Source organism: Lytechinus variegatus, chromosome 3 (genome assembly GCF_018143015.1).
Source record: "Lytechinus variegatus isolate NC3 chromosome 3, Lvar_3.0, whole genome shotgun sequence".
In the NCBI taxonomy this organism is placed as follows: Eukaryota; Metazoa; Echinodermata; class Echinoidea; order Temnopleuroida; family Toxopneustidae; genus Lytechinus; species Lytechinus variegatus.
Window position 1 is genome coordinate 59,713,555 of NC_054742.1, and position 26,122 is coordinate 59,739,676.

The following is a 26,122-nucleotide window of genomic DNA, read 5'->3' on the forward strand; positions in this document are numbered from 1 at the left end:
GTCCATATCTGCATGGACCCCTTCAAATGAATGAATGAGTGATTAAATGAATGAATGAATGAACGAATGGATGGATGCATGAATCGATAAATGAAATGAATGATGAACGAATGAATGAATGAATGACTGACTGACTGACAGGATTGATTGAATGAATGAGTGAATGAATAGTTGTAATTTCATTGAAAAGGCGACATGTTCGTCCATAAAGTTCGTCGTTGAGTCACCCATTATTATGCTTCGGCGTTCGGGTCTCCCGAGGCACCCCCCCCCCCGTTATACTCCAATATGCGATGATTTACATTTTTCTTTTTCCTCTCTCTATCTCCATCTCACCATCCTCCTCCTCTTCCTCACCGGTCAGAGCCTAACATCTATTCTTATATCAGCCCCCGTGCAATGGAATGGGCATTCCTGGCATAGCTCGTATCTCATTACGCATGCGCAATGAGGGTGGTGTACAGTTCAGCTCCTAGAGCTGGTTCTCGTTTCGTACATCTATACCTCCTTATGTTTGCTCAATTCGTTTCTTTACGGGTTTGGCAGCATCCATAGAGGAACAGCATCTTTTCTCACTTCTTCTCGGAATAAAGGCAGATAAAAACTTTCCAAAATGGTAAGCTGGTGTCCGTTTTGATTTCATATATTTCAGTTGACTAATGATAATTTACAGATTTATTTTTATGTTTTCTTTTCATCTTTCTGAAGGGAACAATGCTATCCACACAATAGAAGTTGTTCTATCCACTAGCTTTGACTTTTTAAACATATATGCGATTACTGCCATGTTACTTTGTGAAATAATGCAACACAACTAAGTATAATGCACCCACCACGGGATACGCTGATTAATAAGCATACATTATTTTTTTTATTATGTGCACCTTCCTTGAGATCAAAGTAATGCTTAATAGTCCTTATTCTTTGATCATTGTTGTTAAATTCAAGAAATTCTCTTGTGAAAGAGCTGCAATAAAACGTTCATTTTTCGTAAGTGGCTGTACTCACTTTTGTTTTATACTGAATAATTATTTTGTAATCATTTGCAAAAAGACGTTAATTTCTCAAGGATTTTCAATCGACTCTGTAGTACTGGATGCATGCCACCGTTATTCATATGAACATTTTAATAGCGCTGAGTATATTAGTTGTTTTTATGATATTCATGAATTTCAAATCATTCCATATCATGCTCATTGCAATGAACTGTATTACAAATTTTTATTAAAGTTAATATGTTCATCCTAGATAATATCTATATAATCACATTTATTTTAAGGGTAACAGTCGTGGCCACCTCATCACCAATCTTCGTAGATCCACCTGAAAGATAGATATTCAATGAATTTAATTATTTCAAATTTTCTTCAATAGCTTAACTTTTTGATGTTAATGCGTTATTGCTTAAATCGTAATTGAAAGTAATTACTAGCATTAATAGTAATCAATTATTGAACATTATTGACTGGTGTAAACAAGTAAAAAGATGCTTTTGTTATCATGGGGGGCATAAACAAAAAAGAATTTGAAGGGAAGTTCAAGATTCAAGCTTGAAATACAAGGCCAAGTTTTGTTTGGGTGGCGGAGTAGGGAGAGGAGAGAGGCACACCAGAAAGGAGTACATGCATATTGGGAGGTTTACCGGAGTTCAGACATTTTTATATATTTTTGAACTACATGGAAGAGAAGCTCTAGAGATAAGCCACATTTACTGTAGGCCGATTGATGAAGAGTATCTGTATGAGGTAAGTATAAGAGCGGCCTTAAGTGGATTTATAGGGTACAGCCAGCTACAAAGTAATGAGAGATGGTGTATATTTAAAAGTTCACAGTAATGTCTGGTTAAATTTCTTAACTCGATTTTTTTTTCCTTCAGAATCCCAAGTTCTCAGAAACTAACATGCAGGGTGAGTATATTATATTTGTTGATTCTATGAGTTTACCGGAGTAATATTAATATTAATTCATAATATTATAACGAATTTGTAACCAATGTAAAGATCTGCAGCAGCAGATCAGTTTCTCAAATTAGAATATAACGAAGCGTATTATGAATCAGTTATAAATACCTATCTATACTGAAAAGCAAATAATAATAATAATAAAATGTAGCATTATCTGGTCTATCACTAATGTGACGGCGCTGAGATTTGTTACATCATGTAGGCCTATATATCACTTTCAAGGATGACGTCATGGCCATATTGACGTAATTCGACCTTCGGTGCTAATTTCATCTTCCTTTTAACGGCCATGTTCATTTCATATCAACAACTACATAACATTTATTTTGGTGTAATCACTGGAATATCATATTTACTTGTGTAAATTTTCACTGTTAATTTTTTTCACTTTTTTATTAACGAAGGTGCAATCTTCTTTTTTTTTAAATCTTAATTTCGTTCCTTTCTATGTAAATAATCTATTATCACCTTATGATTAAAAAAATAAATGATTTAATATTTACAAATCAGAGACAGCACCCCCCCCCCCTCCTCGAGTCCCCTCCTAATTCCAAATATACTAATCGGAATCATTTATTTTTTTCAATTCAGTCATTGTGCATGGGAGCATGCCATTTTCGTTCTTACTTAAAACTATATTCTCGTATCGTTGATTCTTTCTCCATTATGCCATGACTGAAATAAATGTTCCTGAAATTCTTTTTATATTGTTTTCTGTTTTATGTCCACTTCATGCCCGTTTACAATCACTGAGTCATCATCAACCCCACCATAGACAAGGATATAAAACTCTCATCTTAGTGTTATTGAAGGCTGGTACTTTTTTGTTGGGATGAGTTTTGTTTGTTTAAAGGACAAACTTCAATTCTCGCCTTAGATAATAACGTTGAAGTGTATCGAGACAGAGTATATTTGTACTATAGCTGAGCTTTATAGGGATAAGCAAGAATCTTCTTAAGAACATTTTTTTATTGTCTTGTGTTGCGCAATAACTTAATTCTCACCCTTTCTTATAATTCAAATAAGACAACTTTATCATTCAGGGAATTAATTTCATTTTTAAAAGTTGCTTTCGTCGTCAAGTTTTGAAATATCGATGAGATTTACTATGAAGCATTAGTGTGTGTGCGGGGGGGGGGTGGAGGCCAGGGGCAGAGGGGTGAGGTAATTTAGGTGGTAGATGCTAGCAGTCCATATCCACTTCAATAGATTTATTTAAATATACAAGTATATTTGCAAAGGGGAATAAGAGCACAAAACTCATGTGGCTTCGAAAACTGCCTTTTGAATTTTCATTTTTACAGCCAGAAGTCATCCTCCTCATGGCCCATGCACTTCATGCCCAGTGTTTACGAAATAGTGTAACAAAATTATAATGAAACTCAAATTGAGATTGACTTTTTTTATAGAAATACAAGATTTGAGATAAATCTCATTTGTGTTTAATTTGAATCTATCGTAACTCGAAAGACGGGGCCAATCTAAAAGTCCCTTCTTGTCATTATTAATCCTATCACGATATGATGCAACTATAATTTGCAGCTGCAAAAACGCTTGCATGTAGCTTTAAAATTATCTCCATTCAAAAATGTAATGTGATAAACATAATGCAAAAAGAGTCTGCTGCCTAACTAGTGTGGTTGAAACACGTTGGTATATAAATGCAGCACGAAGTTCGAGCTGTATGGCCTTCTCGAGAAAAAATACCAGGCAGGCCTTTTTCGGGATGCGGCTGACCCCGCCAACGACGCCACATCCCCACATCCAACACAGCTGGAATGTCAAACATCTAAACCGCCACGGTCCATGGCGCATGCGCGCTGAGTTTGCCAAGACTCCTTTTACCAAATTTGGCGGTGCGTGTTGTGTCTCTAGCAGATTGTCGTTTACTTATGACCTTATGCTTGACAAGTTGGTTTTCTTGTAAAGCCGATTAGCATCTTGTCGATAACGACATCATGTTTGAGATTGAGATAACAGTTTGCCATCTGCACATATTACAATTTAAAGGCAAACATAATTATTTACTCTACTCGGCGCGTGTAAGATTAGATTAGACAGCTTTGATGCTTAGTTCTGAAATGTCTAGTTTGTCAATCGAAATGAATAAAACTAATCTGGGAATGTTTTTTTTCTTCAATTCTTAATTTTTCGAACACGCCCGTACATAATTTACATGAAATATGACACAAATAGAATGTTGTCGATGATGATATATGTTTAAAATATAATCCGGATTTATCATTTTTCCCTGAATTCACACTGGGTTTTTATTCTAATTTCGTCGATTTTCCTATTGTATTTTGCCTAATCGGAAGAAAAATACACTTGAAGTCACTGACGTACAGATGAGGGGGTGCTGGGGGGGGGGTGGCTCTCCCACCCCCACGCCAATTTTTTCTTTTAATTTGACCAAGAAAAAAGGAAAGAAAAGGAAAGAGAGAATGGTGAGAATATATATTTTTCTGATGTCAAAATGTATCACAAGATTAGATTTTTGTAATAAACATGTCGCCGTCTCGCAATTTTTTTAAAAATTAATTTTACGCGATACGCCATATCTAGCCCCTCAAAAAATCTGGCCTTGACCTTGAAGTTGATTATAGCGAAAATGGAAGCTGTCTTTAAAATACACAAAGCTGCATGTTAAATGAATTTATAAAGGAGTTGTGAAAATGTCAGATTACTGATCACCTTACCCCAAAGTTGTGTCGTCACAACCCCCATTGCGATAAGTGTTTGTTACCCCCCCCCCCCTCCCCCTCTCTATCTCTTTAATCCGTATTATTTTATAACCAGATACATAAGTCAAATGTAATCAGATTAACAAACTAATTGGAAGAAAAAGTGGATGGTTGAAGTTATTCGCAACAAGAACGAGCCAAGCCCATCTACTGGCCGAATTGATTTAGGCATGGGATATTGTTGCTGATCCCATCTTGTTCCTAATTCATATCCCGGAATTCCACATATCGGACGTAAACAAAAATCATACTTTTCTTGGTGATAGCTCGAAATGAGAAACTCACGAACGTGGGTCTTTCGTAAACCCAACTATTGAGCTTTTTATTTACTTAGATTTCTTTTGTAAAGCATCATAATTATTTTTCATCTCTCATCATAATCTACAGAGTACAAGGACACATTCATGATGTGGGATAGGAAAGGAGATAACAAGGTTGCTGTCCCTCATATTGGACATGTCATGAGGTCGTTGCTGTGGAACCCAACAGAGAAGGCTATCAAGAAGGTCGTCGGTCCAGACAGGGACGAGTGTAAGTACAAGTCATTTTAATTTTCAGTACTATTTTTTTTTCTTGGGGGGGTATAACACAAGCGTATCTCGCCGAGGGGGGGGGTGGAAAGGATGGGCCATTGGCAAACCTGATAGGTACAATTCATTTTCATACCTTCTTTTTTTTGGGGGGGGGGATGGTTTACACCTAAAGACATGTCGGGGGGGGGACATGGGAGCGTGTCATTTTCTTATATATTTCATATTTATTTTATGGGTAATGAGTGTATAGGGGACAGGGGAGGAGGGGCAGCGTGTCCCACTGATAGAAATGCAATGCCTTTTTTAAGTTGTAAATATTTGCCAATGGGAAAATTAAGAGTATGTTATCATTTTATATAATTTTAGACGACCGCGTTGACTGGGAGACCTTCTACCCCATGTTGAAGGATGTGACAGCAGGCAAGTTTGGTACCCATGATGACTTCATCGAAGGATTGAAAGTATTTGACAAGGACAACAGCGGGACAGTCAACTGTGCAGAGATCCGTCACGTTATTTGCACTCTAGGTAACGATGTGGATGATAACGACGATGAATGATGAGGATGACAATGGTGAAAGAGATGATTATGATAATCAGAAGTGGTAGAGGGAGGAGCTATTGGTGGTAGTGATGGTGATTATGATGTTAAGATGATGATGATGATGATGGTGAAGATGATGAAGATGATGATGATAATGATGATGATGTTGGTGATGATAATGATGATGGTGATGAAGATGATAATGATGATGGTGATGAAGATGATGAAGATATTTGATGATGATGTGATGATTATGGTGGTGGTGGTGGTGATGATCGACGACGACGGTGATGATAATGATGATGATGATTATGAAGGAGGAGGAGAATATGATGATGATGACGGTGGTGGTGCATTGTGATTTTGGTGATGATGATGCTGATGATGGTGATGGTGATGATGATGATGGTTATGATGATGATAATGGTGAAGAGGATGTGGAGGAGGAGGGGGATATGTGATGGTGATTATGTGGTGGCAATGATCGACGACGACGATGATGCAAAGGAGGATGTGATGATGATGATGATGTTGGTGTTGGTGATATTAATGATGATGGTAGTGGTGATAATGACGATGAAGAAGAAGATGATGATGACGCTGAAGGTGACGATGATGGTGATGATGGTGATGATGACGATGAAGATGATGATGATGATGACGATGATGATGACGATGATGAGGATGATGATGATGGTATGAGATGATGATGATGATGCGATGAAGATAATGGTGGTGGTAGTGGTGATAATGGTGATGATGATAATGAAAATGATGATGACGATGATGGTAATGATGATAATGACGATAATGGTGATGATGATGATGATGATGACAAATGACTTAATATTATTTTGTTCCAGGTGAGAGGCTAGAGGAAGCTGAGGCCGATGTTATTCTCAAGGGAATGGAAGACAAGAAAGGACAGGTCAATATTGATGGTAAGAACAAAATATCTCTTTTCCCCCTTTATCCCTGATAACTTAGCGAATATCATTTGGCCTGTTTTAATTGAAAGCCATTACTATGGACAGCCAAGCTGGACAATACGCTATTTAAAAAAGTGCAGACCCATGGAATATGGATTATAACGCGTATGTCTGTTCAAAGACGATTATCGTCCAGCTTGGCCCGGGAGCTTGGCCTTCCATAGAGATGACGTCGAGCTGGGTTTATGACACTTTCATGATACGGGCCCCGGGAGTAGATATTTGACGACCGGGGCATAATAAGTGGGTATTATTTTTCTGACCCCCCCCCCAAAAAAAAGGGAGGGAGTAGGGGTATTCACCCCCAAAGAAGGGATCCATTTCTATTTTTTCTTTAAGTAATGATAGAGGGGGGCTAAATTCTATCGTTAGACAAGGGGCACATACCCCCTTACCCCATGGATCCGGGCAGGATCCCTGATTGATCACCGGTGGGTGTCGTTTTACATTTCATTCGAATGCATCTCATGTGAATAATACATCCAACTTAATAAATTGGGTCTGCTATTCCTGGCATTTGACAAATTGAGGTAGCAATCGTAAACACTGTGCATCCGCCGACATTGCGATGTTGGTAACTGATTTATTTGGGACTTTAAATTAGGTCATATAATATTTGATATAGTACCATGCACAGACTTAATTATATAATAAGAGATTGGATCTGGTTTATTTTAATGTTTACAAATTAGAAATTATAGATTTTACATTCCATAAAATAGTGTTGACTGTATTTCAATTATGTGGGTATTTTGATTGCATTGGTATTTAATTGGGAAATGGTTACTGTTAGAGATTTACAGAATAATTTGTAATCACTGTTTAATTAAGATTAAATGATTTCGTTAAATTTGATGCTCAACATAAATGTACCTACACCCATGCACCTAGCATGCTTTCACTGTACGAATGATAATAAATTTGCATCTTGAAATCACTGCATTTCAATGAAAAGAATCCTGAGCTTTTAGGCTTTCAACCATTGCAAAATAATTCAGACATAAAACGGCATTTTACATTATTAACTTAAAGCAAATAAAGTTCATTTAGCATGAAATTAAGTATTACAAAATTAAATGCACATTTATGTCGTAAATCGCTATCACTATCAGCAAAGAAGCAAGTTTACTTGCACATGCATTTATCTTCTTTTTTTTTAGTAAATGAAGATATGAATAAATCAATCTTCTGTCAATGATTATTTGCACGTTCTTAATGATGAGCATGTAATATTCTTTTTTTTCTTTTGTGTTATGTACACGTGTGTTTAATGTCACTTCTCCTGGAACAGAAATTGTCGCTAAGTTGATGGTAAATGCTTTTGAGTAACCATCATCACCTTCAAGTCAAGTGCATGCACCTGAATATGACGTCATAATCATCATCATCATCACAATCTGACGTCATCATCATCAGAATCTGCTATGGGTTATTACGTAATGATTCCATCACTGTTTCATCTTCAGCATCTTCCTCGTCATTATCAGAATAATTTCCCCTCTTTTCGGTGATTTAAAAAAACATCGAGTATTTCAACACCCATTTTCGCAAACTGCAATGAGAATGCATTATAAACACTTTTTGGCATGGTAATTTGTGGAATGCGCCAGGTCTTATTTCTTCGTCATCAAGCTCGCATTGAAGTCACCATGCCCAGCCGACATCTTTATATCGATTCAAATATAGATGCAACTTTGCAGAATGCTCTGAGATGGTAATAAATTGCATTTTCCCGTTATGATTGCATCGAGAATGAACAATTTGCATGAGTAGCATACAACATTTCCTGCTTGATGGGAATGCAACAGCCAAGCTTTTTGGTCATGACCAAAGGTAAACCTTGTAAACAGAAACGTATACGAGACAACCGTCGCCCCTATACACTCTAAAAAAAACCGAGTCAAATTGACTACAACACTGGTCAGTTGGATGCAACTTATATGTCCAGTCATATTTCTTACTATATTGCAGTAAAATATGACTGGAAAGTAGTGAAATGTGACTAAAAGTGTTGCTCCCAGCTGAGCATATCCGGTCATTTTGACTGATTTGTTTTATTGGTCTTGAATTAAGTTCATGAAGTCGAAAAGATGCATGCCTGACGAGTCTTTCGTCTGCACGTATTTATATTCACCTTTCCTCTCAATTTCGTTAATGCTACGACCAGGGTTTAGAGTCCTTTAAAAAATGAGTTACACAGTAAAAATATATAAAAACAACATGTCTATAGACATTCTTGTTTATTATATGAACTCATGATTGTTCTTTACCATGTTTACGAGAGTGAATAAAACCAGAAATTCGGCATTGTTGTTTAAATGATAAGCAATATTGTTTAAATTTTAGATAGTTGCTGATTCGTTCATATAGTAAACCAGGTTGTATAAATATAATGTTTTTACTGTGTATGGGGCAATGGTATTTGCATGTTTCACCACCTTCGCAAAATGTCTCTATAATACGTCATTTTGGGGGGCCTCTAAACATTATTGCAATATTGCACATATTTATTTATTATCACTAGACATTGATAATGCATTATGCTTCATAAATACGAAAGTGACTTGTGTATTCAATGACCTACACAGTATACGCTGGTTATTTATTTATTTCATTTTTTTTTCATATATATACAACATTGTTTACTCTATGATCCTTACAGTAGTTGTTTTAACATCTTAAACAACAATGTTTAATTTTAGATACTTAATTCTCATTAAAGTAAGCATGGTTGCATAAACTGTCTAAACAACTACTGTAAGGTTCATATAGTGAACAGTGTTGTATAAAATTTCAAAAAGCGTTTTTACTGTGAATACTGCATAAACACTGGTGTTGACTTGACACCGACCCGGTAGCACCACTTGAAACAACACCAGTGAAATAGAATTATAGTTTAAAACTGCATTGTATCTTTAATTGCCTATCTGGTGTTAGCTCAAAGCCAATTTGGCGTTGTTCAACACTTTTCTGGTGTTTTCCTATATATATAGATAGATACCCGGTTGGTGTTGACTTAACGCGGGTGTTTTACAATGTAGAGGCGACACCAGTACGTCCGATTTCACATGGCATTCAACTTGGCTTTTTGTATTGCATTTTTGCTCCACTTTAAGAAACTTAGATCATTATTCCATATCACATAATTTTTTTAATGACATCTTTATAACTTGCACAGGCAGCATCCAATATTGCATCAATGCTGTTATCCGCAGAGTCGAAATCAATATATGCCCCTCCTATATATATTTTAATACAAACAAATCTACATCATGACACAAATCTAGATACAAGAGAATTTCAGTCATGCCTATATTTACCAAAATACTTATTTGCATATTGAGTCATTAATGACCCATTCGGCGACGAAGAAGACAAAGAAAAAGAAAGGGGAAAACGCAAATGGATTTTTATTTGCATGTATGCGCAAAACGTGTTTCCTTGTTATGTGAAGATTATTATCAAATCTAAAGATGCTTTTAAAAACTTTCAGAAGCATATATCTCAAACTTTCAATGAATTATTTTAGCAATAATTATAGGTAAATTATTATTTTGAATTAGATTTTAAAGTACATTGATATAGGCCAGATCAAATTTTAGAATGTGCATGTACACACTAAAACAAAAAAAATCAACATCGAGTTTATAACATAACATCTAAGACTGATACATCTTTGATGCATTTACCTGACATGATATTGCATTTAAGCATTCAGCTTTCGGAGTGGTTTAAAGGAGTTTAGAGTGCAATAATACAGGACACAGTGTATTTCAAATACAGTAACATAAATACAGATCATAAGAGGTATATGAACGTTTCTTGGTACATTTTCATTTAGAAGTTGTATTGATTTATTATGTAAGGGATTTTATTTCTCACTTTTTTTTTTGAGGGGAGGGGGGAAGGGGGTATATACACAATGGGCAATTTTTCATTCGTTTTGTATTTTCGTGTTTCGTTGTACAGACTATATCTTGCTACTGTATAAAATTTGTGAAAGTAAAGCTGCTATACAAATAAATACTAAATCGTGGCTTAAATCTGAAGTGTAAATGCATGTTTTGTACGAAAAGGAGGTATGCCCTACATAAAATTGGTCTAAATCTTCGCTTTTATATCTACACAAAACTGTGAAAGGAAATATATATACTTTGGACCTATAGGTGATCGCTTAAAGAAGAGATTATTCCTGAAAAAAAAATATTGTGAATACTTGAAATTGATTGTCTGTGAAAAAAAATTAAAAATTCAAAACAAGTTAAATCCAAAACTTAAACAATGTCACAATCACAACCGATTCCAAATGACTGACGATATGTCATTCTGAATAACATGACAACTTGATCGGTCTGGAGTCGGTTTCATTGGTTTGACTACTACACCCATAGTTCTCAATCAGTGACTTTAACAATATTATGGTGTCCGAAAAATATGAAGTAAATTCGGTTGCCTTACCAATGATAAAATGTCCCTACGTGATCAAATTTGACGAATGAATGATATTGTGAAATATGATTGAGCTCCCCACTCGACTGGGGACCATTTCGTGAAAGTTGTCAGCACTGACAAGTTGTCTTTTCCGGCAGTTACCATAGTAACAGTCAGAGGCAAGTGAGTCTCAGCCATTCAAAACCAAGGATTTCACTGAGATTGTCAGAACTGACCTTTTTTTTTTAATTTTTATGAAACGTTCCTGGCTATAAGGAAATGCTCAAGATGGGGTCCTATCAAAATCTGCACCTTTTTTCTATATTCAATGACATGAATGGATGGATGATAAATATTGAAGGGGGAAAAACAATTTTATCTTCTAATATTTTCGACACCATATACATGTACATTGTTCTGGATGTATTGATAGTCCACGAAATTGTAAGTGCATCCCGCTAGCTCTCCCAGAGTTTAGGGCAATTAAGTGCAGCATGTACGGTACCTATAACTGTTTGTAGCATGCAAAATGAATTGGGGTTTTTTAACCAACGGTTGGTCGGTTACTATTTTAACCGATTTTGGGTTGGTAAAATTTTATTAGAGAGTGTCACTGAAGTGAAATTTGCTCTGCAGTCACCAATCACTAAAACGATGTGAACGGATGCAACGCTGTAATTGGCCAGAAGTTTCAAAGTCCGCACTTGCTTGCATCTTACCCAGTAAAAAATATATACAACGCTGTTTACTATATGAACCTTACAGTAATTGTTTAAACAGTTTAAACAAGTGTTTAAATCTTAAGCAACAAAGTTTAATTTTCAATAAATTAAACAGGATTGTTTAAACAGTTAAACAAATACTGTAAGGTTCATGTAGTAAACAGCGTTGTATAAAAGCAAAAAACAGCGTTATATAAGCAACAAAGTTTAATTTTCAATAAATTAAACATGATTGTTTAAACAGTTAAACAAATACTGTAAGGTTCATGTAGTAAACAGCGTTGTATAAAATCTTAAACAGCGTTTTTAATGTGTAATGTATTTTACTTGAACGTAAGAATAACTTAAAGCACGATGCACACACTGGAAAATAAGAAACCTGCATGAACATCGATTAAAATCGATAATGAATCCACTCTAAAAACAGAGAGTAAAATTTTACCCAATATTGGATAACTTATAGAAAGGGAACATACCTGTTTGCTGGGTGATTTTTCCCCCGCAATATTGGACAAATTGCATGTATAGTCCTAAAGGGTAAATTTTTAACGCAACTTTGCGTAAAATTGACAAATACAGTATTTGTTATCTTTTTACCTCCAAACATGCATGATCCAATTTTACCTAATATTCGGTAAACTTTTTTTTAGAGTGTATATTCATTTTACCTAATATTCGGTAAACTTTGTTTTAGAGTGTATATTCATTTAGGACTATATCCTTTAAAGGGGAAGTCCACCCTGGCCTAAGTTGTTTTATTCAAAGCAGAATATTAAAGAAACATGCATAATCAAGAAAGGTTTCGTAAACATCCACCAAAGAGTAAAAAAAAGTTTTGGACTTTTAATGTTGGTACCGCAAAAATCTTAAAATAGCCTTAAAAACGGACATACTGAAGCTGATAATGATTCGCTCTAGCGTTCTGGTCATTCATGCAATTTTACTCCGATGAGTGCATGTCGAAAAAGCTTCAATTTGTCCGTTTTTTATTAAGGCTATTTTTCGACTTCTAATTTTGCAACGTATACCTGCGAGTATTATATACCGCAGGAGTTTCTATTAAAAAAGTATTATTCAAACAGCAACAACCATTAAAGCTGCAATCTATCGAAATTATGGGCATTGCATATGACGTCACAACATAAAACTTTGAAATTTCCCAATCCTGCTTTATTCAAAAGTAAATAACACCAGAGGGTAGATCTTTCCTTTAACGAGAAATGCTGAAACTGTAGCCAATGTAGTTCTGGACTTATTCCATTTATTTTTAATATGGGCACTGGTTTAAACATTGCACCTGTCTAGTAACCTGCAAATGGTGAGTCAGAATATTTTTTTTATCTATATTATCCTGTTAAATATAGGGCCTATTATTAGCTAGATCCAAATCAATTAATACTTAGCTAGAGACAAGTAATTCGAAAACTTCCAATGGTGTCATCAATGCAAACTTCACTTATTACCTTAATATGACTGAAAAGTGCATTCAATTAAAAAAAAATCTGCACGTTTTCACCCCTTTTTCTATCAAATTATTCAGTAAAAGATCCAGCATGCTAAACTCTGCATAAAAAATAAGAATCTTCAGCATTATTCCAGCATTATTCTTTGCACGAAATGAAAACAAATTGCATGAAAGATCGGTATGCATAAATCATTGATCAACGCACATCAAAAAATTTGCATCCGCACGAAAAATGAGTTTCTAACATTTTTGTCTTTCATTTTGCATCCACACATCTCCATGGAAACAGATGTGGTTAAGAAGATCGAGACCAACATTATCGATTTTTAACTGAGCTGAAATCATTGACGTCATCAACATCGTCATTGTCCGTTTTGGGGGCGAAAAGACCGATTGCATCAATTTCGCCATCTCTCACTCACTCTCATCACCACCACCATCATCATGATCATCATCTGCATCCTCGTCAGGCTTTTTCTGATTCGCCTCGCCCATGAGAAAATGAGGGGATCGATATTCATCACAATCACTGCAAGTTCAAAGTGACTTTTTCTCTCTCATTCTCACTGCTGTTCGATCATCTTGTCAGAGTTAAAGAATATAAGTTGACGAATAAAAACTTGATCCTATAACTCGATATTTTTCAAACAGTGGTAAGTTTATTGCAGGGGATATGATTCAGAAACGCATACTTATTCAACTCATCCATTCGCTCGCTTTCAAGTCCCCCGTTTCGCCATTTCATACGTGATCGGCAATTTCAAACCCCCATCTCACATTCAATATTCCATGATCTGACGTGCTGCGCTCATGCGCTCGATCATTAATCAGTTTTCGATAAACCCTTATCGATATTGTATCGACATAAAATATGGATATGGGCTTATTACATTACGTCATCACATTTCCTTGTAAGAGTTCATTGTATAGCATGACGAGGTCAGTGATCCTTGACAAGTTTCATGCCATTTCAAGAATGTCCAGTCATTACTTAAATGCCGTGATTTTGATTTCGTATTGTATATCGGTTGTATGTTATCAGACTTTTGGTGTCAATATCTCTTTCTTTTCTCTCTTTATGATTTCTACTTCCTCGCTGTGGACAGCTTTTGTGAAGAAAATCATGTACAATATGTTGGACGAGTGTTAATGTCTGGACTGCGTAGGGAAGAGGAGGGGATGGGGTAAGGTTGGCTGATAAATGACAGTGTTTCCTCGAAACATATTGGGCACGTAAGATGAGAGACGGAGAAAATCAGAGGATATATAATCATGCAGAATACGAATATGTCGCCTAGAATCAACAATGATTTGATGAAAGGTTTTGATCGGTTTAAATCGGTTGGATCAGTTTTACATCACATTCAAATTCACTTAATTTTCAACAGAAATAATACCGCTTTGTTGGCGATGTGTGAAACACGACTTTGAAAACGGGTGTTGAAGTTACTGGAGGTTTATACACAAGACTGCCGTATGTTTCTGTCAGAAAGAATACCCAGTAATTGTGAAAAAAGAACCATAAATCACAGTATTGGTACAAATTAAAATTATTTAAGCTTGTTGGATATTGGTAAAACTAATAGGGAAGGGTATTATCTAGAGACATTTTTGTACCCAACCAATTATTGTCATGTTCTTATGTGTGTCAAGTAAGAGTTGTATTCTGTTAGTTTCAATGTTATAAATGTTTTATATATATTATACTGAATTGAAAATGATTTCATTTTCTATTAACTTGAAACAAAGAACCATTTTCTAGAGCATTTTCCTGGGTAAAAATGTATCTTCTATTATGCTTGTGTGCAGAAATGTTTCATTACAAGCTAACATATTAGTGTACTGTGTTACGAGAGTGCAATACCAGATTAGTAAAATTAGTAAATTATTGCTGAAATAATGTCATGCAAAATAAATTACAAAAGAGAAAATATCTTCAGTCACAACAGTTTCAGATAGAAGAATAATGCTGTGTTTTTATTATTTCTGCTTTTCCTGTACACTTTGTAGAATTTTGCTTGTTACTTTTTCATTGTTTACATGTACAAATTTGTATAAACTTGTTGCCAAATTGTAACCGTGATTTTTTTGCTACAGATTAAAAAAAATATGTAGCAAATTCTCTGAGGTGTAGATGATTGCATTCTTTAATTGTAATACTGTGTATGCACACATAAATATGTCACAATAGCATAAAAAACCCACATGCATGAAAGACTGGATGTGACATTTATCAATAAATTAAACAATTATCAATCTACATATAACAATTAGACACATAATCATATGCACAGAAAATGTTCAAGGTGTTTCTTGCCTGGCACTGTGTGACTTCAAGTTTGGTGTTGGATCTTTTCGTGCTTGTATCAGCACAAAACCCAACTTAATAAAATTGGTCTTGGTACAAGTTTCACTAGGTGTGGAACTATCAAGAAAGTATATTGGCTCATTTCAGATTAGGTGTTGAGCAGAGGAAGGCAATTATAAGTGTGCTTTTAACACCAACACTGAACTTAATGTGTTGAGAAGACAATCACAAATGCCAATTACACTTCAAATGGCAACACCAAAACTGAACTCAATTGGGTGTTAGGAGCTAGGTAAGGCAATAACAATAGTGCTATTAATGATAACACCAGCACCAACATTGAACTTGGTAAAAGGTGTTGTAACTAATGAAGGCAATGACAATAGTGCTTCCAACATCAAACATTTAACATCAACTTGATGTGGTGTTAGAGCTAGATAAGACAATCACAATTGTGCTTCTAATGCCAACTTTGACACCAGCACCAACACTGAACTTGATCACCCACTGTGTAAGTATACTCCATGCATAAGTAATTTACACGTTACATCCAGACGAGTATGTTGTCAATGGTAAAAAGAATTCAATTTTTCCTATTGAGGAATGCTTGTTACTGAAAATCAAAAGCAGGTTGCCTTAACAAAAAAAAGTCTGTGACCAATCACAGAACAAAAATCAACAGTTCTCATTGGTTTAGTGTTTGGAACATACTGTGTATGCATCAATGATCTTGACTGGTGATTTTAAGCTCTGTGATTGACAGCTACTTTTGTGCGGATGGGTCCTAGAGAAAAATTACTTCACTAGAGCACATCATGTACAATATATATTGATTGAATTTTGTAAAATCATATATATACAATTATCACACATACATGAAAACATTCCTTTCACAAATATGGGAATGTTTGAAAGTACACAAAGAAAAGTAAAAAAAAAGCAACTATCAAATTCACAACTATATAATGCCGATTGTTATATATCTATATATACAAATATATCTATATATACATGATTTTCAAGGTGATTGCATACAAGGCTATCTCACATAAAATGATACAATTTGTCACGTCTGTGCAAGAACACCCTTAACACCACACTTTCACTCAATGAATGCGTGCAAAAACGCCCTTAGCAGCATGCACAAGTGAATTGTGTAAGGGCATTTCTGCACCGATGTAGTGGGTGAAAATGTTTTGCTAAGGGTGTTCTTGCACCGACACAAGGAAATGCGAAAGACAAAGTTCATCAAGCTTAACTTAATTTGAGGAATAAACATATGAATCAAGAAAATTTTTAATATATATATATATATATATATATTCATACATATATGTATACATATATATATTTTCAAGTCATCTGTCAACTGCTTGATTGACAAGTATTCAAAATAAATCATTTTTGTGTGTTTACAAAGTATAAGCATAAAGAAGGCATGCAAACTAAATGAGTGTCATATTAGTTGTAGCTATATGAGCTTAAAATAAAGCACAAAAGTTCAATATTACAGAAAATTTAAGAGGATTATTGATTATAATCACAAATTTTTAGTCAGTGAGGTCAGCTTCTTATTGCTATTCATTCATACCAATGGTTCTATCAATACAAATATTATACAGAAATGCCCATGGAATTTATAAGCTGTGAAAATATTCAGTCTCAAACATTTGGCTGATTTTGAAGGGATATGGGTCATTTGTGAAAATAATGTATAAGCACTTCTCATTCAAAATACAGCCTCGGTCAACATGGTCAGGTCTTGGTAGGATAAATGCTGACCTTCATAACCGAAATGAATTCATGCCAAACTTTGAAATGAAAAACTGAATTTGATCAGGGATGGATTGAATACATTTTAAGTTAATAACTTTTCAATAGAAAATTTAGACGTATCAAAAAGACCAGGGGCCCGCTTCATAAAGAGTTACAGCTGTTGTAACTTTGCCATTGTGGCAAATACCATGGCAACAGGGCTCAGCAGCCAATCAAAATCAAGGTTGCCATGGTAGTTGCCATATTGGCAAAGTTACAACACTTGCAACTCTTTATGAAACGTGCCCCAGGTGCTTAAGGATTTCATCACACTGGCCTTTTTTTCATGCTTGTAAGACACTTTCTCGAAATAACATAATAGCCATAGAACTCTCAACTCACAGAAGTATCTCTAAACACACATGTCAGTCAATAATTTCTTTCACAAGTGCCTATATGGAAGCCAATCCTCCCGTGTACCTGACAATTCATTTAAAAAAAAAATGCTTTAAAAGTAATCCTTATATCTTTGGTTTGAAAGTTGCTTTTTAGCTGGTTGACGCTGATCTTATATTGAGGTGTATATCATTCTATGGTGATTACATGATACTGCAAACAGATGAGTTGGTCTCTCCTTCTGTATGTGACAGTTTAACAGGTGAAAGAAAAGAATGCAAATGAAGAGACAAGGGAGGAAGGGAGGGAGAAAGAAAGAGAAACGGGGAATGAGAGATAGACAATGAAAGATAGGGATGGGGAAAGCGAGAAAATAAAAGAGAATGAAAGTGTGGGAAAATGGGTGTGGATTGATGAGAGATAGTCCAAATTAATACATGTATCATTACTTATACCATAGAGCTATAAGAGCTCCATGCTTTTACTAAGTAAAATCAGCTGATTTCATGTTGTTTATGAACCAGATAATTACTGAAAATTATTGAAAAAGTAAAAATCCAAAACAAACAAAGAAATAGGTAATAATATTATAGAAACCATAAATCCATACAATATTTTTATACAAAATCTTGCTGAACCACATCTGATCAGATCTTACAAAAAGTCTGCAGCATGTTTGATATAAGATTTTTGCGAAGAATTATAACTTTCCAATAACTGAATGTAGTAATTTATGCCCTGGATAATGTGCATGCCGATTTTCATCATTTTGTGTGTTTTAATGGCTAAGATGTTAGGCGACCCCCCCCCAGTCTTGCTAGGTGTCAAAATAGCCCAATACTTTTAGGGTTAAACAGAACACAAACAAAATCATGGCAAGAAAAGAAATTATTAGAAAATTTGTAAAAATATTTTAAAAGGTGTATTCTAAATGAAAAGATTCTTGTATACACAAGTATGATGTTTGTATATCTGCTCAAAAATATCAATATGGAAGGCCACACCGAAGAATACCTCAACTACATCACAAATAATATTTATAAAACACAAAGGATTTTTAAAAAATTGATTGTACTTACTTGGCGCTGGATGGCCAGCATTATTGCTTGATCCACCACCCTGGTCTTTAGGTATCCTTGCAATGACCTTGTCGGCTATCTGATTATTAGATGCTATCATTAACTGTTTGATCAGCTCGACCTGGATGCGCTCCTTGCCGTGACGCTCGGCGACCTCCAACATCTTCTTCATCTGATTCTGTTAAACATAAATAGATGTAAGTTGTGGTAACAATCTCAAAATGAGTTCGAACAGAATCCATTAAATTTCAGGATTGCACAAAGCTAGGTTTAAGTTAATGCACCCACAACACAGAAAACACTGGAATGTAAGTCCACTTTTTAACAGGAAAGGGAGAAATTCTTTGCATAAATGAAGCACAATATTCAGGAATAAAAGAGGACAATTGTCCCCAGTATTTTTTAAAGTGATATTACACTAAAGAAATGTGAAGAAACAAGGAGAGAATAAAAAAAGAATAGAGGAGTATTCACAAGAGTGTGTTAGGTTGTGTAAATATTTATTACCCATATTAATTCACCTATGGGTTACCTAGCCCTATCCTAAAATCTAAAATACCCTGGCCCCTACCACGATCTAGGTCACATAATAACAAGGCACCTTGACAAATGTCTGCGGCAGTGGCGGACCGTGACCTGAAGGAGACAATTGATTGGAGGGGGGTATTGTTTGTGAACAATGCTGTGCCCCTCCAATTTGTTTGTCTCCTCCGGGTACGGTCTGCTACTGGTCTGTGGTATTGTTTTTTAGCAGGAATCCAGGATCTTGCTAGGGTCCTTTGATTGCAGCTTGTTTTGTGAGTTGTGACTGTTGATGATTTTTGATTTTTATAAATTGAAAAACTGTTGCAGGAGAGTTGACGGTGTATTTGACTTTGACGGTGGCCTTATTAGAGTTAAGGTTGTTTAAGAAAGGGGTAAATATGATTTATTTTTTTTTTTTTCCAGCAGGCAATTCAATGTAATTGAATTTTTTTCGTTATTTCGTATGATATTATGAATTTTAACAATTTTGGATGTCAATTCGTTTTTTCTGGGAAAAAATGGTAGTGAGTTGTTAGGAGAATTTGCTGGTGAGGTCTTGCATGGGGGGCAATCTGTGTATTCTTTGTTCTGATCTCTAAATGAAAGTAAATTCAGATTTACACATAAAATCTATGTGCAGATCGTTTTATGTCTCTGTCTTGTACGTTTTTTTACTCTGCAATGCAATAACAATTCACTGGGATTGAATAAGAGGAATTTTATTTTTACTATAAATGTTCAATTCATGATTGAAACGTGATTGTGATACAGATCTATCTAAAGACGTGTCTGGTTTTTTTGGTGGGACTCACTGAACAATGAAATATCTTCTTTTGATATAAAAAAATAGAAGATAGAAAATACAACCATACCATTTTTATGTCCATGCGTTCTTGCTTCTTTTTGTAGATGGCCAGTTGGAAATGATGCGCTACCTTGTTGGTATCAAGAGCCTGAAATTAAAAAAAGAGGCAGAAATGACTTATCAATTGTTCAGTTTGCTGATATGTACAGAATACGTACAACAGTGATTAAACAAAAGAAATTCAATAGAGAAATACATTACTTTAAATTTTGTTTAACCACCCTTTATATTTTTGAATTGGTGTGGGTTTGGGAGTTTTCAAAGCGTGTCAGAATTTGGTTGGAAATTGATAAATTTTTTTACACATAAATTTATCACTCACAACACATCAAACACAACATTTGATGAGACACAAAAGAGGGCTGATTGATGGTAGGCTATAAATTTTTATGGCTTTTATTATGTTTTTAATGTTTATTTTGATTTTGTTTTTTAAGAATTTCCATTGAATTTTTATGTTAGAATTGTAATGTTGTTTTGTATTTTTTTAACTTCTAATGGTTGCAGGGTGAACTTAATCCTCCTGTCCTGCCCCTTTAAAAATAAAAATTAAAATGCACAGCAACCTTGTGGGTCAGTAATTTTAAATTGTGCAAAATAGCAAGTTAGTATAAAAACATTTTATTGCATAAAGAAACAATCTTAAGTTGTTAAAAGGGCATTAAGCAAACTGTGCAGCAAATTTAAACAATTTCAAAATTTAGACCACTCTTAAGGCATTTATCAATAATTTTCCTAAGAAAAGACTGGTGAGAAAAACCTGACACTAATGTTCAAAAATATTGAAAATAAAGTTGTGCTTTATATTACCAGTAATTGTTAAATCAATTATAATTTTCAATAAAAATTAATCAATGTAATCCATAATTCCAATCTTTGAAATATTCTTTCATACTGTTAATTCTTCATGATTTACTTCAGATAGCTTTACATGCCAAAGAATGATTGTTTTACATATACATGTATGAAATGAGCTTCCAAGACTGCTGCAAGTCAAATTGGGAGATTTCAGTTCACTTTGCCTGCCCTATTTTTTTGTGACTTGCAGTGCTCAAGGGAATCATAACTTTGTTTTTGATAATTATCTTCCATATTTTAAGGATTTATTCTTTCTTGTAATTTTTTCCTTACATCTTTATCTTGCCAAAAATAAAGATGATGATGGTGATGATAATGATGATGATGAAGATGAATGTGAATATGATAATGAAGACTGATAATAATAATTATCATAATAATGATAGTAATCATAAAAATATGTCACCATGAAAATACAAATAATAATACTACTACAAAAGGATTCAATATCAATGAACTGATATACACATATAATAAAAACATCTCCAGATATCAAGCACAGACTTTTGAACATACAGGTACAAAAAAATCAAACATTTGTGAACACAAACAAAAGAACTTAGTTGTGAGTTAATTGCTCAATGCTGTTGGCAGACAGGTCTGAGAAGATAACATTTATATCTCAAAATAACAAGCAAATTTGATCATGCCATCTTGAGAGAGAAAATCTCCATATCCATGTACAGAAATAACATGCAAATAAGGCAAGTAGTTGCCCATGCAATGCAACCGCAGAGAAGGCTTGTTCTATGTCCGATTAGGTCTCAACCTTCAACAATAATCAACCCACACAATTAAATAATAAGAATCATAGTGAAAGTGCTGCTGTGGTAGGATGGTTTAAAACTAACTTACACTTTCTCCATCTCCAGACTGTTTCACAGTAAAAAAAATAATAAAATGGCTGCAGAATTAATCAGCACTTCATTCCCATACATGTACTTCAATAGTTAAAACAGTCTCTAAAAGCTCATGTCTGTAAAACGTACATGTAATTACACTCACATTTTTATGGTATAGGTGGTATGAAATGGTATATGTTACAGTCAATGGGATGTAATTTGGTTGGTTCATTTAAAAAAAAAAAAGCAAACAAGGTGGTTCACAAACCACGAGTCTTGCCTTATTTTGTGATCAATATAATATAATCTTTTTACCCCTAGATTTCCTTTGACTTTATCATCTTCTTGAACACACATGTGGTATTATTATTACCAAGTGATTATTTGTACCAAATGCAAACACCATTGATGCAGAAATGAAAGCAATTTTTACAAAACCATGACCTTTTGACCCTTAGATGACCTTTGACCCCATTTCCCAACAACGCACATGTGGTATTACCCAAGGATCATTTGAACCAAGTGTGATCAAAATTGATGCAGCAATAAAGAAATGAGAGCAAGTTTGCACAAGAACCAAAAAACATTTTGTAACAGACCAACAGGTAAAGTGATCACTAGGTCTCTGCCGAACTTTGTTCACATAAAGTGAAGTATCAATGATGCTTGTTAACTTTCAATTCAATTTCCAGAGAAGCAAGTGAAAGGCAGGGGAAGTGTTTTTCTTTATATTTCAAACTTTTCCCACAAGGAAGCTGGTGAGTTCTTAACAGAAGTTTATTTTTTTAACTTCATTGCTTTTTTTCTGAGACTGTCAAATTTCTAAATGCAATGGCCCGTATTCTGAAGTCAGGTTTAGACCACGGTCTAACTCTCTACTAAAATCATGGGGAGCCAAGAAATCAAAAATTAAGTTTATATTTATATTTCTTATGTTTAATATTTTGTTTCCTTTTGCTTTCTTAATGAAGAAAATACTTCAGTTATTATTCCCAGACAATTACGAACAATTTGGGTGTCATATGAGTTAATAATTGAATGTTTACTGTTAGGAATTTGTGCCCCAGTTGGCTATCCATACTTAAACCACAACTTTAAACCAGGATTTGATTTAAACCCGACTTCAGAATAAGGGCCAATGTCTTACATTGGCAGCGCAGATGTCACACAATCACATATTAAGTTAAAGAGTCCTGTCAAGGCCCTATTTTTCTCACCTGGTTAGAGTGGAACACAAAATGGGCCAATATCAGCTCGAAAACTTACGTCCTGTGATGGTATTCAAACCCACATATTGAAGGGCAGGAGTTTCATTTTAAGAGGAAAAAGACTTGCATAAGTTAACTTTCATAAGTCAAATATTCATTCAAGTAGGAGCAATTTGTTTCTCTCAGATTATGAAAACCCCGAGTTATATATGCCTCTTCTATGTTCAATTTCTGTAAGTCCAACAGACTGTGGTGATTCCAAAGATTTGACCAATAAAAATGGCCTTTACTTCTTTTGAATATATATTTTTTAAAATAAAAATAACAGATTAAACAGAAAAAGAAGAAAAATTCTGAAAAACTTGATAGATTTACCTTCTCCATATTGGCGACAGAAGCCGAGCTGGATCCCTTGGCAAGCGTCTCTGACATCATGATCTGGGCCGTGTTGAGGTTCTTGGCCCTGGTCGATGTCTTCGGCTCCTGACGGCCCCATATCGCTATCGTCAACATCCCATTCTGAAGGTAATCCACAAGCTGGGATGTGGCTACCTGGAAGTTGTAGAACTTGCGGAAGGCAAAGTCCGATGATCCGGAGCTGTCTTTGCAGTCCGTCTTGTTCTCCTCACTCTCCAGATACATCTTGTAGGCGCAATATATGTCCTGTAGGTATAGACAAATAATGTATTCATTATGCAATCAATAGTTGGGTGCTATTGAATATCCAGCCCCATACATTATTCCACTTCTCTTCTAATACATGAAATAGGGAAATAGATGGTGGTAGGAAACAGAATTGAATATCTGAAGATGTAACGACCGATCCTTGAAACAATTCATTTGATTAGCTTCATATGAGAATTCAAATTTCTTATTTGACTTAATATTAGGTTATTACTAGGGACGAGTAAGAAAGAGTTATTTTTAATCAAATGGTTCGTAAACAAACTAGTTCTAGTCGAACAAGGATTAGACCATGTGGGATGAGAAGGAAGGGAAAGCAAACAAAGTGAAAGTAGACCATTATATTAAAAAATTGTGAATGGTGTTCATACCTTAAATCTGTTTGGAACACCAGTCACCGTCTTAATCTTGATGACAAAGTTCACACATCGACCAATCAGATCCTTGGGGTCGTCGACAAAGACGTCATCAGCCTCGGTGAGTTCTTTACCCTTTACGTCACAAGGTACGATCTCTACATCCAGTAGACCTTGCTGCTTGCCACGGTAATCACTGATTTCAAGAGATTCTTTTGTCTCGATCTGAAATAAAAACAATTTACGTTGGACTAGACACATTACTGTATTCCATTAAAAGAGAATTTTAAATATATTTTGCACTATATATTCTATCCATGTGCTGAAGAACAAGATATGGCCATACATAGTAATTTGTTTCACAGACAAGGGCCAAGTCGAAGTTAAAGATCTAGATCTAGTCCTACACCCATGATCGACTTCCACTGAACCGATTGATGGCAAATCTGGTAGTCCTGGTACTATGTCTCAGGCTTGGAAATGCGTATTTGACAGAATTTTAACTCTGCATGGTGACAGATAAGAGAATAATGACACTTTTTTTTCATTAACTAGAGGGTAGGACACAGTGGTGTAATGAGCCAACAATTTTGAGGGGCAACATTTCTTATGTTGAGCAAGCCAACAAGAATTTTTTTTGTGCCTATATGAATGAAAATTTAATTTCATAAATTTTATACATTTTTGGGGTAGTATCATCTTTCACTCATTTTCCTTTCCCTTTCTTTTTTTTTGCATCCTATGCTTTTTTTCTGGACATATAGAGGGTAAACTATATAGTTAATTTGACTTAAGTAAATCTTTTTGGACCAAAGAAACCTGTTCAACTTAGGAGAAAGTTGCTTTAGAAGAGGTTTATAGCACATGTTTTGCATAATCTGGTCTAGAAAATTCCTTGGACTTGAGCAAAGATCTGACTTTTGGTAGGTTGGTTTATGCAAGTTTACCTGTACATGAGTAATGTAATGTAGACACATACCACAAGCTTATTTGAAGAAACAGGAGATTACCTTAATCCTTTTAATCACAATCTCACTCACCATGTATGCTATACTTTGAAGATAAACATTGACCACCCCAATCTGGACATTGGTGTTCAATGGTTCTGTGAATGGATCCTTCTCCTGTGTAACACACACAAAAAAGGAAAGGAAAATGAATATCATTCTTATCCACAAAACATCAAGTATTACGTATAGCATGAAAATGAATCCCAATCGACCTTTGACATTAATACCCTAAAAGCTAATCAGAACATCATGATCACTTCTACATGTATACATGGATAAATTTTGAAGTTAATCCATCAAAATGCTGTTAGCAGAGTAGCCAACCTGAACAAGAACATTTCAGTGTTTAAAAGCTGAAAATCATTATTTTGGTGAGGGGATCGGTTGTTTTCAAAGAAATCCTATGCATGAACTTAAACGTTAAAAATCTGTATATTCTCATGTTCAGTACTAAAATACTGAAAATCAGTACTAGTTGGCAGATCTGTGTTAGCTATCAAGGGAACGAAAACTGGATGGACCGAAGTTCCCAATACACAATGCCACGAATGATGGAGGGGGTCAAGGGTCAACTTACATCGGGAAGTTGCCAGTCAGATCCCTCGGCAAAGTTCTGATACATCTCCTGCATAAGGTACTTGCGTCTGACGAATTTGTCTCTGGACCAGATGTACTCCAGCTCATTCTGCAGGTTACGGAGCTTCACACAGACCTAGACGAAAACGATATAGGGTGATTTATTACATATGTAAAAAAAAAATTGTTGCATTTTCAGGGTCTACATTTTACAACTTACTGCCTAAATCTGCAATATTGGACAAGCTTTGACCCAAGAATGACTCAG

General features: G+C 35.0%; 2 protein-coding genes across 8 annotated transcripts in view; one reads left to right on the plus strand and one right to left on the minus strand.

Moving 5' to 3' along the window:
- Positions 1-498: 498 nt before the first annotated feature.
- LOC121411529 (myosin light chain 3, skeletal muscle isoform-like) lies at positions 499-14,893 on the plus strand. 3 transcript variants are annotated; one of them, XM_041604303.1, is made up of 6 exons: positions 499-616; positions 1,877-1,907; positions 5,096-5,239; positions 5,608-5,769; positions 6,649-6,726; positions 14,499-14,893. In XM_041604303.1, exons 1-6 carry the CDS (start codon positions 614-616, stop codon positions 14,540-14,542), a joined length of 462 nt encoding a protein of 153 aa, XP_041460237.1. In that variant the 5' UTR covers positions 499-613; the 3' UTR covers positions 14,543-14,893. The 3 variants fall into 3 exon arrangements, with proteins under 3 accessions (XP_041460237.1, XP_041460239.1, XP_041460238.1); XM_041604305.1 differs by lacking the exon at positions 14,499-14,893 and adding an exon at positions 8,066-8,287 and having other exon boundaries at positions 501-616; XM_041604304.1 differs by having other exon boundaries at positions 502-616; positions 13,682-14,893.
- A 453-nt stretch (positions 14,894-15,346) lies between these two features.
- Positions 15,347-26,122, minus strand: part of LOC121411527 (kinesin-like protein KIF28P) — a 28,761-nt gene continuing 17,985 nt past the window's right edge. For 2 of the 5 annotated variants that reach the window (XM_041604300.1, XM_041604298.1), the window contains 8 exons: positions 25,856-25,990; positions 25,309-25,392; positions 24,284-24,493; positions 23,604-23,891; positions 22,034-22,051; positions 20,328-20,408; positions 18,931-19,108; positions 15,347-18,092 (listed from right to left, as the gene is read on the minus strand). In XM_041604300.1, coding sequence (XP_041460234.1) covers positions 18,055-18,092; positions 18,931-19,108; positions 20,328-20,408; positions 22,034-22,051; positions 23,604-23,891; positions 24,284-24,493; positions 25,309-25,392; positions 25,856-25,990 — 1,032 coding nt within the window. In that variant the 3' untranslated portion in view covers positions 15,347-18,054. The remainder of the gene's footprint in view (positions 18,093-18,930; positions 19,109-20,327; positions 20,409-22,033; positions 22,052-23,603; positions 23,892-24,283; positions 24,494-25,308; positions 25,393-25,855; positions 25,991-26,122) is intronic. The other 3 variants (XM_041604302.1, XM_041604301.1, XM_041604299.1) reach the window with 2 other exon arrangements.